At 39.8% G+C, this 16,932-nt stretch overlaps 1 protein-coding gene across 3 annotated transcripts in view; it reads right to left on the bottom strand.

Annotated features, from left to right (window-relative positions):
- Positions 1-16,932, bottom strand: part of LOC145397813 (uncharacterized) — an 856,770-nt gene that overhangs the window by 331,370 nt on the left and 508,468 nt on the right. For all 3 annotated transcript variants that reach the window (XM_080270837.1, XM_080270836.1, XM_080270838.1), the window contains exon 11: positions 8,737-8,853. In XM_080270837.1, coding sequence (XP_080126963.1) covers positions 8,737-8,853 — 117 coding nt within the window. The remainder of the gene's footprint in view (positions 1-8,736; positions 8,854-16,932) is intronic.

The following is a 16,932-nucleotide window of genomic DNA, read 5'->3' as shown; positions in this document are numbered from 1 at the left end:
ATATATATATATATATATATATATATATATATATATATATATACTAGTTATCTTCAGACACAAACACATGGCGTCGAACTTAGACCTTGTCCCGTGATCCTGACTTCTGACCGATTCTCAAAACTGAATCTCTTCGTCCTTGCCTGACCTCTACGAGTATTCCTCCACTAAGATTAGTTTGATTTCGGTCAAAACTAACACTATCTTCCACTGTGACAAACGCTGACGTCCACTTGAGAGTTTAACATATGACTGATTGTTTTCAAAACAGGTTATTCTTATTCTTGACTAATCCTCAACACTTCCACAGTGTTTGGTCTGAATCGGATTAACTACTTTTTAAGCTGACCTTGTCCTGTGACCTTAACCTTTGAATAATTCTTCTAAAAAAAGCTTACTCCTTGGTGACCCTCAACTTGTCCCTCACGTTTTGTTAAAACCGCATCAAAACTGCCCACATTATTCTTTAAACAGTCTCACACACGGGCCAACTTTTGACACTGCTTTGTGACTTTGACCTTCGACTGATTGTTCGCAAACTGAATCGCTTCATTCTTATCTTGCTCTGAAGGCTTACATCAAATTGGGTATAAAATGGATAAAAATTTAAGTTGAATACCTAGCCCTGTGACCTTGATCTTTTACGGTACTTATTTCTCTAAACACACACACACACACACACACACACACACACACACACATACGTTTCCTCATTCGCTGATTCTCAACCTTTCCACCAAGTCTGGTTAAAATCGGATAAAAACGAGTTACTGTATTTTGAAACACACACACACACACACACACACACACACACACACACACACACACACACACACACACACACACACCACTCAAAACATAAAAGTCGTCCCGCTCCAGTAGAGTGAGTGTGAAATTGGAAAAATGCTAGCTAATGGAGACAAGGGATGGATAAAAACTCTTTTTATGACGAAAAATATTTGGAAAGAAGAGAATATTAACAGAGCAAGTAGGATAAACATCAGAATGTGTGATGAGTGATGGACAGGGTGGTCTCCATGTAAGATATATGTGGATCATTATAATTGTGGTCAACCAAATAATAGTGGAGAAAGCTTGTAAGATGAAATGCAAGCAATATTTTACGTTATGGACACAGATTCAGGACGGGACATTGTAAAGGGGGAGAGATTATGCAAGGTGTTATGGCCGTATGGTGTACAAGGAAGTGCGCCTAATGTAAAAATTTTCTGGTGCAAGTGAAGTAGTGTAACGATACATGGAGGCTTAAGTGAGTTGTTTCATATCAGTACTGAGTGAAAGAAGGGGTGTGTAATGTCGTCTTGGTTATGTGGATGGCTGTGTGAGAGAGTTCAAAGCACGAGTGATGAAAAGGGAATGAAAAGGTTATTAAGTTGAAATGGATGAATTTTCTCAAAACTGTTGCATGCAGATGATGCCGCGCTGCTTCACTGTGCTCAATGAATGTTTGCAGACTGGTCCGGAAACTTATATAAATCTGTGAGCAGCAAGGTCTTGAAGCATGTGAAGGGGAAAGTAAAGTATAAGGTGGTTCATGGGTGGATGTGTTGGAGAATGAAGAAGGACTTGAATGTGTAGATTTTAAATATCTGGTGACCGTGATTGTAAAGGAAAATGAAAGACGAGAGCGGGGTGATTCAGTGTGGAAAAGTGGTAAATGTTATGAGATCCTGAGTGAGGAACAGACAATGTAATTCAGAGGCTTCAAGAGAACTGTATTAACAAAGGTGTATCAGACATAGTCAAAACTGAAAAATAAATAAATAAATAAAGGGGACGATGAATGTTGCGCAGGTTATGTAGACTGGACAGTACAAGATATGCAGAGATTCGCGAAAGATTACGAGCAGAGAAGTCCGTTATTCAAATGGCTGAAGAGAATGTGGTTAGACGGGACTGCCATAGGGAAATAACTGATTTGATACGATAAAAAGAGTGTATGCTGCATGTAAAAGATTCTGAGGGTGGGAAGAAGCCGCGAAAGCCAAGAGGACGACTGGAGTGAATGTGTTAGAAAACATGTCATGGAAGCTGAATAAGGAAAATATATTACGAGCGGCACAAATGGATATGGATGAAAGAGAAACATATTCACATAACAAGGACCAAATCCATTTTTTAGTTTGGCAGTCGGTGGAATGGCTATTCTACAGCCTCTCATGAAACAAAACTGTGTGTGGATGGTACGCGTATGAGTTGCCGAGAATTTCGAAGACTTGAACGAAGAATGGATGGATGGATGGCAATTCCACTAAGCACTCTTGATATGTCTCCTATTTATAAACTTAAGACTCTTCAATCACTCCTACTCATCGCACTTAATTGTGGGGAATACAGTGATGAAGATGATGATGATGATGATGATGATGATTTTAGTAGTCTACAGTAGATGCATTGCACCCGTTGGGAAAGTCATAAACCGTGGAGAATGGATTCCAAGCCTTAGTCCCTGCACTTTGGTGACGAATATCTTATATGGTGATCAGAGCTTTGAGAAAAGCCATTTAATACCTATTACTTTTCAATAAGTTTTCCAATGATAAGCCTAGGTCAGTTGTACTTTGGTAGGTTCCAAGATAACTGAGTCTTGTTCCAGTTCTCCTCCACTCTACTTCATGTTTAAGAACTTTTTTCGCTCACTTGTCTCGCTCGAGCAGTTATAGGCAATGCACTTAGGTTCTCTCACCTTTATGGAATGATGTTCTGGTGCATGCAGGAAGATCATGAGTGGGTCTCCTAGCTATGTGATGATGTACTGCTTTAGCCCCATTGCCTTCTTTCAACTTTCCCCAGTGAATTATGGTGTTCTTGCTGGATGTAGCCCATAAGGATCTATTGCCGTGCATTGGTTGGGTGTTCTTGCTCACTTAATGACGCTTAAGTGCGAGCAACTGGTCACTCGTTTAAAATGCCTGAGAAACCTAGCCCCGGGCCCTGATGTTCCTGGTGGGGCAATCCAGACTTGAATAATGCATGGATGGATGTTTGCTTATTCGTTGTTGCTTTTATTAAGCAAAACTCCATCTTCGAGGGGGGGAGAAAAGGTCATTATCATTATTATTATTATTTTAACATAAATGTGGTGTTCCCGTCACTAACAGCCTGTGGGAGAGGCAGTCTTGTGGTTCACTCGTTGGTGGAGGGTGGAGACAGGAAAGGAACGTCTTTTCTGCTTTACCTCTTATCAGAAAAGATACCAAAGAGCTTTGTTATAGATCTCCCCATTCCTTGTGATGATATACTGTACGTATATATATATATATATATATATATATATATATATATATATATATATATATATATATGAGCCTCTGTGGTACAGTGGTAGAGTGTGCGTTTCGTACACGGGTGAACCAGGGTTCGCGCCCCGCCAGGGTAATGAATTTGGGAGTGTTCACCCGGCCACATACTGCATTGGCGGACACAAGGGGTGCTGTGGTTGAACCAGTGTCGCTTACTATACAGTATGCTTGCATCCAGTCGGCTTGCGCTGGCCGATTACACTTGGTTCACAGACTACACATACATCCAAAGCCACTCCCAACACTACAGTTACACTTACAAGCACTTCTCACCCAACATACAATCTCTACCAGACAGCCTAAGCCACTTGGTAGAGATACATTGGCTGGGTCGGTGGGTATTAGCGTCAAAGTGCTGACATGGGCAAGGGAAGTGGTGGGTGGGAGGTGGGGTGAGGACCAAATTTTACACACACACACACACACACACACACACACACACACACACACATATATATATATATATATATATATATATATATATATATATATAAAACTTCAGTGGCTAAAATATGTTTTTGTACGCTTTGGTACATTTTTACCGCGGTCTGGCGGTAACGTTTCTCGGTCTTTATGCTGAATTTTATGGGTACGCGTTGTCGTATTCAGCATTAAATTTAAGGTTCATGCCAGCAAATGGCCAGTCTTTTAAATTATTTTATAAAATTCCAGTTTTTTAATGCGAACGGTGTTCCGATACTGTAATAGCATCCAGTATCATTACAATTATTAGAAAACCTTCACAGTTTATTAAGCTTGTATCACCTTGTTAGCATTTTCTTTCACGATGCTCCTAACATTATACCTGATGCTTATATGGGTGACAGAAATCATAAAGAAAATATTCTTATCGACGATTTTTTTTTTTTTCCCCATGTTAACCTTTCCACAGTTTTGGTAGCTCCAGTCGGCAACTTTTTTGCGGATAACAAGAGACAGTTTTCTTTGGTAAGCATGATTAATCGGAGTCTGAGTTTTAATACCGGTTCCATTAATCTTCTCATGATCGGGATGACTCTTGTTCTAATACCAGACGATTTTATTCAGCTGAAAATGAATCATAGGATCCTCAGCGTGCTGAACGGGTTGGCTTATTCTTTGCTGAAACGACCATTCTCTCTCTCTCTCTCTCTCTCTCTCTCCTCTAAATGTTGCAGCGGCCTCCAGAGCGCTATTGAAATAATTAAGCGTGTATTTCTCTTTCAGTTTTCTCTAGCAAGGCTGTAAAATCTCAAAAAATCCACGCTCTTACAGGATTATCAGTAAATTTTGCGTGGCTGGTATATTTTTAAACAAATTTTTTAAAACGAAAAGAACTGTATTTTTGAGGAACGAAGCAGTTTTTAAAATGAACTGTTAATATTTCGTTTCCAAAACTCGTAGTACGTTCCTGAATTTTGCGTAATTTTCGAAACAGATATTAACCCCTTCATTACGGGAAGTTTTTTTGTGAGATCAGTGAAATCGTCTGGTGTATTAGTACTACAAAACGATAATCAACATGGCACTGTAATGGTACTGAAAATATTAATTGCGAGTGCTTCCAATGGCTTTAATAACAGATGCTCTTCCTTAGGCAAAATGTATATGAGTGCGGTGGTAAACAAATCATTATAAACCACAAACGTCGTAAGTGTTGATAAGGGGTTAACTTTTACTTTCACCTCACAAACACGTCTTTTATAAGTCTCAGCCAGTGCTCAGTTCCATTTTTTCAGTGATCTCAACTCAAATAAACAGGGCAGAATGAAAACCAGACAAAGTAGGTGGTTGGACAAAGAAGAGATCTATGCACAAGACATGATGGTGGAATGACACGATGCTGCTATTATGTAAGTGGCGGGAGGGGGGGGGTCAAATCAATGTATGGAAGAGAGGTGGTGACAAAGATGAAGATCTGTCTATCAAACGCGAGATGAAGAAAAGAGTGTTTAGTGCAAAGACGAACACTCGAGAAGAAATGTCAGACAAGTTAAACAGCCCACAATGTAGAAACGTAATACTTTTGTGACAAGCAACGTTGCGTGAAAACACAGGTATATTTAGAAAATAGTGTGGTGAGAATGGTGATGGTTCTGGTGCTGTCAGAGAAGATTATCTAGAAGATCATGGCGCTAACTCTACAACCGACTTTTGAATGCTGAAGTTGACTGGGACTTAGAGGGAGTAGGTGAAACTAACTCACTCGGTTTAAGTCCACACCTGCCGACTAAAACTATGCGAAAACGAAAACGGGCAAAGCAGCAGAAAGGTCAACAGTGGCTGAAATGTTGAAAGCATCCAGGGGCATTAGGCTGAAACTGTCTGATCCCTTTCATAAGGCGTTAAAGAAGGGTACTGTGCCTGATGAAAGTTTGAAAAGTACGACTGTGAAACGTCTGTTATACAAAAAATTATGGATTGAATCAAGGTAATTACAAAGACCTGGAGCGGACCATAATTTACAAGCTCTGGAAAGAGTTATCGATAGCATGATGACTGAGTGAAAATGAGATGGGGATGCTTTCATGCCAGGTAAGGAATTTATGGATGATGTCTTTATTGTCAGACAGCTCCAGGAGAACTGTTTGGTCAAGTGGAGTGAACTGTACTTTTCCTGTGTGCATCCAGGGAGAATACTTTCGACAAAGCACACAGAAAAGCAATACAGTAGGTTAAGAGGAAGCTGGAAACTGATATTGTGACTTATACGAGCGATAATTAAATTGTGCAACGGAACAAAATCTTAGTGTGTGGTGATCTTTGTGACGATTTTTCTGTGAAAGCGGAATTTCATCTGAGGTCTGTCTTGTTCATTAAGGTGATGGAAATTCAACTGAGTTTAAAACTAGAGAGCTTTTGTTGAGATGTTGAGAGATGGCATGGACGCCATGAGTTTGAAGGTGAATATAGGTAAAAAAGCAAGGCAAAAGTCGGCAAGGAAGATAGTGACCCGGTAGTGGTTGGTGAAAATAGGCCTTGTACCATAGGCAGGAATGGCTGTAACCCAATTCTGAGTACTGGCTGTAATAGATGAAATGCAGTCTTATGCAAGACAGGCTTCAAAATGCTTTGCATTTGAGTGTGACATATGCATGGAGAATTATGTACTGTACATTCAGTCAGGAGGGACAGCGTAGACTTTGATGGTATTTTCCCTTGAATATGTGTTGGTATTGTACTGTTTGGGTGGCATGATCAATACTGAGGATGGAGCGGAAGCAAACTCCACTGACAGAATTAGAAGTGTCGGAAGAACTTCAGAGAAATGCTGCTTCTCCTGAGAATGCGAGGACTCTCACTTCACAAAATGGGTAAAGTTTATGTTGCTGTGTACGAGGTGCGACGGTGTATGGTAGTGAACCGTGGCTAGTTTAAAAAAAAAAAAAAAAGAGGAAGTTGACAGTTTGGAGGTGAGATGGATGAGTAATGCCTCCTTGAGGGACAAGTTTTTGTTGCTGTCGTTGGTGGTGAGGAGTAACCCCGGTCTGTCTAACTGAGAAGACTCATCAACCGCAGGCAAGCAACTGTCTTTGCAAGGCCATGCCGTGCAGTGAATTGACGTTTTCTTCGTGCAGATAACGCCTCGTCACACCGTCTGATTCAGAGATGGACGCCGCATTTGCATCTCACCACTCGTGAATATGCGCACCACAGTGAGCTCCACACCACCCCGTTATCTGACTAAGTGGCAACGACCCAACGTTGTAAATGGTTTCCTGGATTACAGGAAATCAAAAGGCTGGTCACTCAGTGTAAAGCAACATGAAGCGGAATTGAGAATAATGAAAAGTGACAGGACGCATAAGAGACATAGGAGGAAAGGAGGACAGACACGGAAAAATAAAGATAAAGGTAAAGGAAGAAGTTGGCAGCGCTACACTGCGCGAGTGGATGATGGTCGCCACTACCTATCAGGCTTGATAGTAAAGCACTGAGGTAGCGGTCTGTATAAAGTGCATTACAGGTACTGACATGATACGAATGGAAAGACTGAGACGATGCAGACATATGGAGAAAAGGAAGTTTACTGCGTGAGGATGATTATGTGTATGAATGTTAAAGGTAAAGTGTAGAGGGCAGACGTATAAAAAGACTTAGGGCAAGGTCCTACATAAACTCTTCAAGATAAAGGGGCCAAACAGAGATGCTGCAAACGACGGCGCAGCCTGGGGAGCGGCCATCACATAGTACCACCATCAAGGTCTTTATGAATGTAAATGTAATTCTTTCCTCTCCCAACACATCTTTTCCCTTCTCTTGATGTCTTCGTTTCTTCCAGTTTTATCTCATTCATCCACATAAAATCTGACTGCCTTAAACCAGTCTTCAGCACTACCTCCATTGCATCATTTATCTGGTAAGTCCTCTCATTTAGTATACCTATTGATATCTCACTTTTGCTTCTCATCACTATATACATTTCCTGTGATAAGTAATTATTCCGCATATATTTTTTGCTTCGCCTCAATTCTTTTTTGGGGGGTCAACTGTTATTTTTAATTTTGTTATTGCAACCAATGTCATACTCAGCTTCATTGGCATCATCATAATTATTCTCCTTGTATACTAACAAAACATTTTAAAAATATGTATATATACAATGAAGCGTAGATCAGTATATGTCTTAAGAATATTATTCCAATCATCATAGATATAAACGTACAGTAATGTGTCCTTGAATGATCTACTGTTATAAGCCAACAGAGATAAAATCGCATAGTAGTAGTACTTCCATAACTGACGTACTCTTAAAAACCAATATATATTTAAAGTGTACATTATTATATCCACAAGTAAGGCAGTTTTACAAGTCAATTTAGGTAAGAGTATTACTGTGGTCACGAATGGAATACATTTATCGTGAGTAAATTCACGAAGTTCTAAATAAAACCTGAAAATAAAAATACAAGACAATACACATAAAAAAGTATTTAAGTATGTCCATGAAAAATACAGATCTTGTAGCTCCATGTCCATGAAAAATATACCTTTATATGCCAACATAGCAGTGTATAGCAATATGCCCATGAATGTTATATTATAAACAAAAGTTAATTCAACAAATTTTTAGCAAGACGCAAATATGTAAATACAGACAGACGCATATAAAAGCGAACATCTATATGACTACAGACAAATATACAGACAAAAGCAGATAAAACCGAACAAAAATATGACCATGAATGATGCACTGCTACAAGCTAATACACTCTTTGATGAACTGCTTCTCTTAGTATGGCCATGAAGGATATGCTGTTACAGGTCAAAAAGGATAAACTGCACAGAATTAAGGGCAGTTCCGCTATGAAGTGCTGTCACAAAGTCCTCTGAAAAAGAATGGACTCCGTGACATCACTTCCCGGCGTGACTGTACATAGCTGATATATTATGACAGACTTTGTTATCAACACTTAATGTAAGAATTTCTCACCTTCTTCTTGAACTCCTCATTTAGTCTCTTAGCTTCTTCTTCGGCCTTCCTCGCCAAAGTCAGCTCTTTCCTGAGATCATTCTCCGCCCTCCTGTGAGCTTCCTTCAGCCGCTCCATCTGGGGATTGATTGGATAAATTAATATATGACTGAATACACTGGCTGAATAAACCGACTGTACACACTGATTGAATAAACTGATCGAATACACTTGCTGAATAAATTGACCGAATACACTAAATGACGGATTACATTAACTGATTCAGGCAGCGTAATATCAGAGTTCACTGCCGTCAAGGGAAAGAAATTAACGCTGCACATGGAGTTTTATATTATTCACACAGGTGACAGATATTGTTTTCTTAATTTTGTACAGTGTCCGAGTTACAAAGAAGTTAATGAAGGCTATACATAACCCGTCCAGCTCTAATGGTCTCAATTAGGATAAATACAGTCGCCTGGAGGTAACAATAAATAAATAAATAAATGAGCAAGTAAAAAATAAAACATCATCAAAATCAGTGAGTTAAAACGAAGATGAAAACGAAAACAGTGTAAACCTCCACGAATTAAACTTTACACACAAACGCCAAAATACACACAACAAATTTATGGCTGACCGAGGAAGCCCGCCTCCTCTCCGTCTGGGGGGAAGGGCAGTAAGTCAGTGGAAGCTGATTAGGAGAACTTCGTAATAATTGAATCCTATGCATGAGTTACAAGAGACACTTATTACGGCCCACGAAAATCCCGAGAAATATCAATGGTCTTATTTTATGCTTAGTTCTCCTACACATTTTTGTACGTGTGTCTTACAATATTTTACGCTTACTTCTGTTACACTCTTTTTACGTGCCGCATAATATTGCTTGTAAATAACCTGTACTCAGTAAAAGTGAAGCTGCAGTGCCGTAAATAGCGTTACCCTCTACTGTTGGCTATTGTGGTTGCTAGTCCTCCGATTCCGCACTAAAGTTAATTGTCTGATGCAAGATTCGCAAGTTATTCCAAGGCAGGATGTAAAATTATTCAGTTGTTTGTCCGTCCTCCACCGTTCTTCTTCAAAAAAAAAAAAAAAAAAATATTATAAAATAAATAAATAAACAAAAAAGAGCACACGAGGGAAAGAGAATGTGTAAGCAAGAATAACCGAGAGAAAAATAAAAGGAAGCACAAAAAGAAAGGAATATATGAAGGGAAGAAGCAAACACCACAGGAAAGAAAAGACTGTTTACAAGAAGGCACACAAATAACACAAGGGAAAAAATATAGGTATGTTAAACTGACCTGCGTTTCTCATGAATACGTAAAAATGGTTCTCAGATATTTCTCAGTTCTTGGGCATGGCTTTTTCCGGAAGTATCTTAGGTATAAGAGAAGCACACACACACACACACACACACACACACACACACACACACACACACACACACACACAACACACACACACACATATGTACGTACGTTCGAGTGCGGCGAGTAAAACATAATATTGGCCCTCCCTTCGAGAACGCGAGTAAAATAAAGGAGAAAACATGGAACACACGAAGATGAAAAAGTATCGGGTATGCATAAAAGAGTAATGCAAAAAACACACAAGGGGCGTAGAATATATGAAAGAGAATATTTTCCACACTCATAAAAAAGTGCACCTCTAATATTTTGCAAACCTTAGCCATGATATTTTCCATTCCTATACTCCTCCTCAACTCCAGGGCCAATTAATCATAAACTTTCCTAAGCACAAGTCGTGAGTAAGATTCCTTGTTTTTATTTTTTCCTCTACACATACAGCTATCACATTCTTACAACTAAACTAAAATTAATATTAATGAAATATACGACCCTGCAATATGATTTCTGATAATGATTTAATACTATAAGGACTTGTATATCATTAAACTGGTCAGGATACTTAATAACTACTTCCACTGGCTATATTTCTCATCGTCAGGGAAGTTCTTGGCTGCAGACCATTAATCTCGGCATCATTATTATTCCAGCTACACGCCAGCACCTTTTTTTAAGCGAAGCATAGCCGGGCCATTAATTAACAAGAATAATGGGTGGATTTATTGCTTTTAAAACGAGAGAGCACTATGAACGCCTCAGCTACCCGACTATTCTTACTGCCTTTACAAATTTAATTACTTTTCATTTCAACGCCATTGATGTTATCCTTTCACGATTATAATTGCTAATATTCCCTGATGTGCCTATTGACACTCCGACGGCCTTAATTATCACTGATGATATAGTAATCGATGGGGGGCAATTACCATACATTCAGTGTAGTGTTGTCTTTATGTGCCACTACGCTAAGTAAGACGCCTAATGGTTTCTTGTGACCCTTTCATTAATTTTACGCCTTGGGAGGCTCGTACACAATCAACAAACTGATGCCTTATGGCTAGCTGGTTAATGTGCTCCAACTCAATGTCCGCCAAATGGGTTCAAATCCGAGGTGCTGTTGAGGTTTACGGTTCACCTAATGCCATTCAGGAGCAAGCGACTTGTCACTTTCGCGTTAAATGTCTGGACTGAGTAGCCTAGTCCAGGGACCCTACGTTACTGATGGGACAATGAAAGATGAAATAACTGAAATGCTGCAGACGTCTAAATACTATCTACAGTTTCAACAAAGCCACTAACATACTTAGTGCATGGCTCTCTCACTTCTCTCACCAACTTCAACAAAGCTTTTACCATATTTCTAACATTTCTTTTCTCCCTCTTGCTCTTGGCCCCTCGTCCTACCAGCCCCTTCTTGTCATTCCTTACCTCCATTCGGGCTGGAGCTGGGTAGTCAGAATGTCCGGCTTCAGGCCTAACATTCTGGACTTTAAGCACTATGTCCTCCATCCGGAACAACCACTGCCCGGACACTTGTTTGTTCTCCTGTTGGGCTCTTGACTAAAATATACGAAATTGTCGCTCAAGATACTATGAGCATCTGCATTACATGTCGAATACAAAAACACGTATTTGACTAGATTAATAAATGAAAACAGCTCCCAATCTGCGCAGGACGTCTAAGATCAATTCTAATTCATATTACTTCAGGAAGTGAACACATTTCTTTTACTCAAAGAACATAAATCAAAAGCTAATTATATAATACTAAATAAAAATCATCTACGAAACTGAGCGATCTGATATGCAGCTGATCCCATCATTTGTACAGTACAGAAGTGAGAGATTACCAAGAAAGTTTAGGTGGTTGGGAAGAGGAGAGGGAAGCCAAGAACGATGTGGAGACATTAAACATGGAAGTTTGAAAGAATGGGTGGTGTGTCGTGGGATAGTGGTAGTTTGGTGAGTAAGGACAGAAATTCCTAGAGTTTCGGTTATCGATGCCACCCAACACAAGATGCTGCGTCGAGCAATGTGCTTGCATAAATTACATCTTTTCATATTAGGCTTGTTGAGTTGCTAGTTCGTGAAATGTCCTTTTTCGACATTATTAAGAGGCCATCCTAGACTGAAGGCAAGATAAAGCTCTTGGCAGCTATGTCTCCTCAGAACTCCTTTCCCTTACTTGGGTATCAGGAGAGTCCGCTGATGGCTTTCTTGTAGCCGTAATAAGTTAATACAATTACCGGTAACTCGCTTAAGCCCTTCAGCCCGATCAATACACTCATTTTTACTGCTGCCACTACCAGACGATTTCATTTAACTTACGAAAGACGTCTTGTATAAAGGGGTCAACGAAAGCAACTAATAACCCTTCCAGTTCGAAAAGTTGCCCTAAGCTGAATAAAATTTTCTGGAGCTTAAAAAAAAAAAAATAAATAAATAAAAAAATAATAATAATCGTAGTGAAATAGCTAATATCTTGTAGCACTGTTGAAGATACTGAAACAGCGACCCGAGGAAACCAATTCAATATACGGTTCCACTCGGGCAGTGTAGGCGGAGACACAAGAGAGGAGGAAGGCGCCTCCCTGTAATATATTCTCCTCCAACGCCGCAACTCTAATTCACTGTCAACATAAGACTCTTCTGCGGCATTGTATGTATTGTTACGAAACAGAGAAAGATAATGTACACTTTAAGTGAGAATACGAAGAGTCACTACTGTCCCGTAAAGTTCCAGGTTCAAAACAAAAGAGTTAGGTAAAATTACAAGTTAAAGTTTAATGCTTAAATTAACAACAAAACATTCAAGACTCATAAGGATAATGTAATGGCAAAAACAGGTTAAATATATGGTTAACTGCAATAGCCTCTATTAACACGAAATTAGCAAGAATAAATTTATCTAAGTCAGCCCTGATAAAATGAGATACCAGATAATACTCAGTGAATGCCAGATAAATAATTACAGATACAAACTATTATCAAAAATGACTGACATAAAGAACCCCACACGAATTACAAAAATTTCACTAGGCCTACAAATTAAACTTATGCTATACAGTACAAGAAAAAATGCAACAGTTATACTCAAATTACACACAGCTGCTAGATGTTTGGAGATTTCTTGAGCACTCACAATAATAATATCTGTACAGGGGAGGACAGAGATGTGAACAAAATGAGGAGCAGATCTAAGTGGCAATGATGCAGAGACTGAGCTCATTATATAGGGGCCGGCAGAGCCTGACACAACTTGTAATAAGGACGCGCAAATGAAGCCATGGGGACAAAGAGATGACAATCCCGCAAAGTATAACAGAGATGTCGACTTACTCTACTATAACGGTAGAAGGGGGGGACTGAGGTAGAACACGCTCGTGATCAAACATGCAGCAACTGTGCGTTAAAATTACACAAAGGATGATGAAATCATAGGCTATGTAACAGTATGCATGGTAGGGGCCGACTTGCAACAGTCCTGACATGGGAGAGTAACTTTTTTTTTTTTTTTTTTTAATAACAGAACATAGGAAAGAAAAACAAATGAATAAAAAAAAAATTCATACACACACACAACTGTACACACACATTGAAGATACGAGAAAAACAAAGAGTGCTGCCCTTCGTCATAATTCTCCGTGCCCATAGCAAAACTGGGACCTCAATAAAGGGAGAGAGTATACTAAAAGAAACTAATCGGCATAAACTTAAACGTAAAGTGACAGCACAGGAGGAGAAAGGAGAGGAAACCATCAACCCAGTAATTATTTCTTGGCTCTTTCAACTTAGATGTACTCTTTATTTTTCATATTTTCCGACGACTTACTTCACCTTCGAGCAATTTTCGACCTGCGGGGGTTTTATATACCATTCATTAACCACTTCGACAAGACACATTTCCTAAGTTGAATGAAACCGACTGGAGGTAACAAGAATAAACCAATGAAATACACCACCTGCTTCACAAAGTCAGTCGCTGCAAAGTTCATTCATTTAAAGTAGGCGGAGAATATCGTCCTTTCGCTGCTTATTTCCCCTCGCAGAGTGGCAGATCAAGAAAATACTGCGGCTCTACATCCTTTCCACAGCACTTCTTCTTTACTTACATTATATTTTACCGTTAATCAGTTGCTACAGCTTCACATTAAAGATGGAGATATGGCACTTTTACGCCTAAAGTGGACAGAGTATAGTTAAGTGTAAGCATATGGTTCTTCTCCTCTACTCTGTCCACCTTAACTTTGCCAAAATTGTCATCTCTCAATGTTGATGCTGAGCTGAAACAAGAGATTAACACTACAATATAATGTTTGTCATAAAGAAGACTTATAGAATTGATGTAAAGTATTATTGTCCCATTCTGCCACTGAGCTACGGGAAATAAGCTTCAAATGGACATTAATCTCCGCCAAATGAAAGTGGACGAACTATTCAATTATTCAGTGTAAACAAAAAATTCCTCTCCGACAACGTAGAGGGAGGAGGAGAGGGGACATCACAACCTTATAATAATTTCTCCCAAATCAACACAAAACTCTGGCTCCAGGCGACGAATACACCCAAAGCAATCAGCTCAGTGTAAACAATAAGCTCCTTTCCCGTACTCCAGAATGAGGACACAGGAGAGCGCCAGCCTGTGATAAACTCCTAACAGCGGCGAAATTCATTTAGTGCAAACATAAGGTTTCTCTGGTGCAATGTAGGGTGAAGATTCATAAAAAGGAGAGCGTTACCCTCTATTCAGGGTATAAGCGTCCAGACTTGAAAATGTGGAACGTGTTCAAGCAAGCAGGGTTGCTTAAAATTCCTAAGTAATTAAAACAAGTGTGCCTTCCCACATGCCTCATGTTAATGCACACTTGCAAATTTCGAGCGCGCAACTTAAGTAACATTTTTTTTCCCAATAAGCTTTCCAGCTATGTACGTAGGTCTGATGTAGCTCTAACGCTTGTCGAGATTACTCAGTTTTGGTGCTCAATATGACGCCTTTTGACCTTTCTTAGCAATACGGTGGCGAACAGTAGAGAAAACTCTTAACTCCTCTTTATTTGCCATAAGCTATGGAACAATGTGCGCGGATCCGTAGTTGTTTTAACAGTTTCCAAGATAATTTAGTTTTGGTGCTGTGTTCTGCCAGTCCTCTTCTTTTCTGTGCGTTTCTCTCAGTAGTTATATTTTTTTCGCTGGACTCCCCACCGCAGCAACACTAGAGCTCCAACCAGAAAGTCGAACAAAGTAAGTCGAGAAATAGACGTCCGCAACACAGGTGCAAAATATTCGCGAGAGAGGAGGCTGTTTTCGACTACAATTGGCTTTTTCTTTTTTTATGACTGGTACCACCGGAATGCAATTTTCATTACAGTTAAAAAAAGGGTAGGCATGCCACAACTGGCCTAACAGCAGAGAAAAAACAATGTTCTGGTGCTCTATTCATATCTAACGGAAAGGGTTTGGGGTGATTTTCGGCTATATTTGGGCCTTTGAGGTAAAAGTCTTCTACCAATGGGCGACAGTATTCATGATAATTTCAAAATCATCTGACATGATACGTTTGGTTCAATGGCTGAGAAGAGAACAAGTTTTGCTGACCTTCAAGCAGGAAAATTTCACAAGCCGTATAGGGCAACAATTTTCCTCACCAGATATCCGTTGAAGTATAATGTTCTCGCTCGCTTCCCTCGCTCGAAAAATCAATTCAGTATATGCATAAGATTTCTCTCTTCTGCATGTAGCTCCTGAATTTCTCTTGGCTGAATGATTGCTGTTATGTTATTTATCTGTAACCCTAATTTAACCAACCAAACCTACCCCAATCTAACCTAACCCAAACAAGATTAGTTTACCTAACCTAACCTAACATATGCCAACCATCATAATATATCTATCTCTACCTGGAAATGGAAAAAAAAATTGCTGAAGGCACCAGAGTCGAGATAATATTTGCTGCAGCAAAAGGACAAGAGGGGTGGGAAGAGGAGAGCTCCATCCTGTACAGTAATACATCTTGCCTCGACCGGTGCAACGATCTGATTCCAGCCAAGAATATAATAAAGGAAATTAAGCCTCTCGGGGTAGGAACAACTCTAGCATTCTATTCTAGCTAACACAAGATGGTTTTATTCAACTAGGAGTGAATCACAGGAGCCTGCGAGAGTTAATACTGTTACCATTAACCCTTCATGGTCGGAACAACTCTTGTATTGTTTGTCATCTAACGTCAGGCGATTTAAGTCAGCTAATAGAGGGTCGTAGGAGACAGAGAGAATACTTTTATCAATGACACTTTCATTTCATCTTTCTGCATTTCATTCCAGCTTAAGCAAGAGGATATCATTCAGCAAAGTCACAGAAGCCTGAGTGTTAATTTAGTGTTAGAACAGGGCTCCTCCCACGCGGTTTACGGTGAGGACACAGAAGAGCGCCACCGTGCAGTAAGTTCTCCCCGACCACGGCAAAAGTGTGGCTGCAAGCGGCGAGTAATTATGAGGAATGAGGCGCAGGTGGCGGCAGCACAGAGGAAGACTCGCATATCAGAGCAGCATGGTCCTCCACGGTGCGGCGGTGGGGAAATTTACAAAAGAAAATAATACCTTGCCAAGTGCCTGGAGACTACCAACACGATTTATATGGCTGGGGAAATAGCTCCTTCCAAGAACTTACACAAGAAAATAATTCCTAGTCAAGTGCCTGGACTACTACCAACGCGATTTACAGGGCTGGCAAAATACAGTCTCACAAAGTATCTTACAGGATGCAGCAACTAGGAAAAGTTGAGGAAGAAACTCTCAGTTGTATTGACCGACTATTTGCAGCACAAAGCATAGGCACAAAAAAAAAA

Source organism: Coenobita brevimanus, chromosome 43 (genome assembly GCF_032717465.1).
Source record: "Coenobita brevimanus isolate Jiangsu-jjx chromosome 43, ASM3271746v2, whole genome shotgun sequence".
NCBI classification, from domain to species: Eukaryota; Metazoa; Arthropoda; class Malacostraca; order Decapoda; family Coenobitidae; genus Coenobita; species Coenobita brevimanus.
This window is presented reverse-complemented; position numbering and strand designations above follow the sequence as displayed.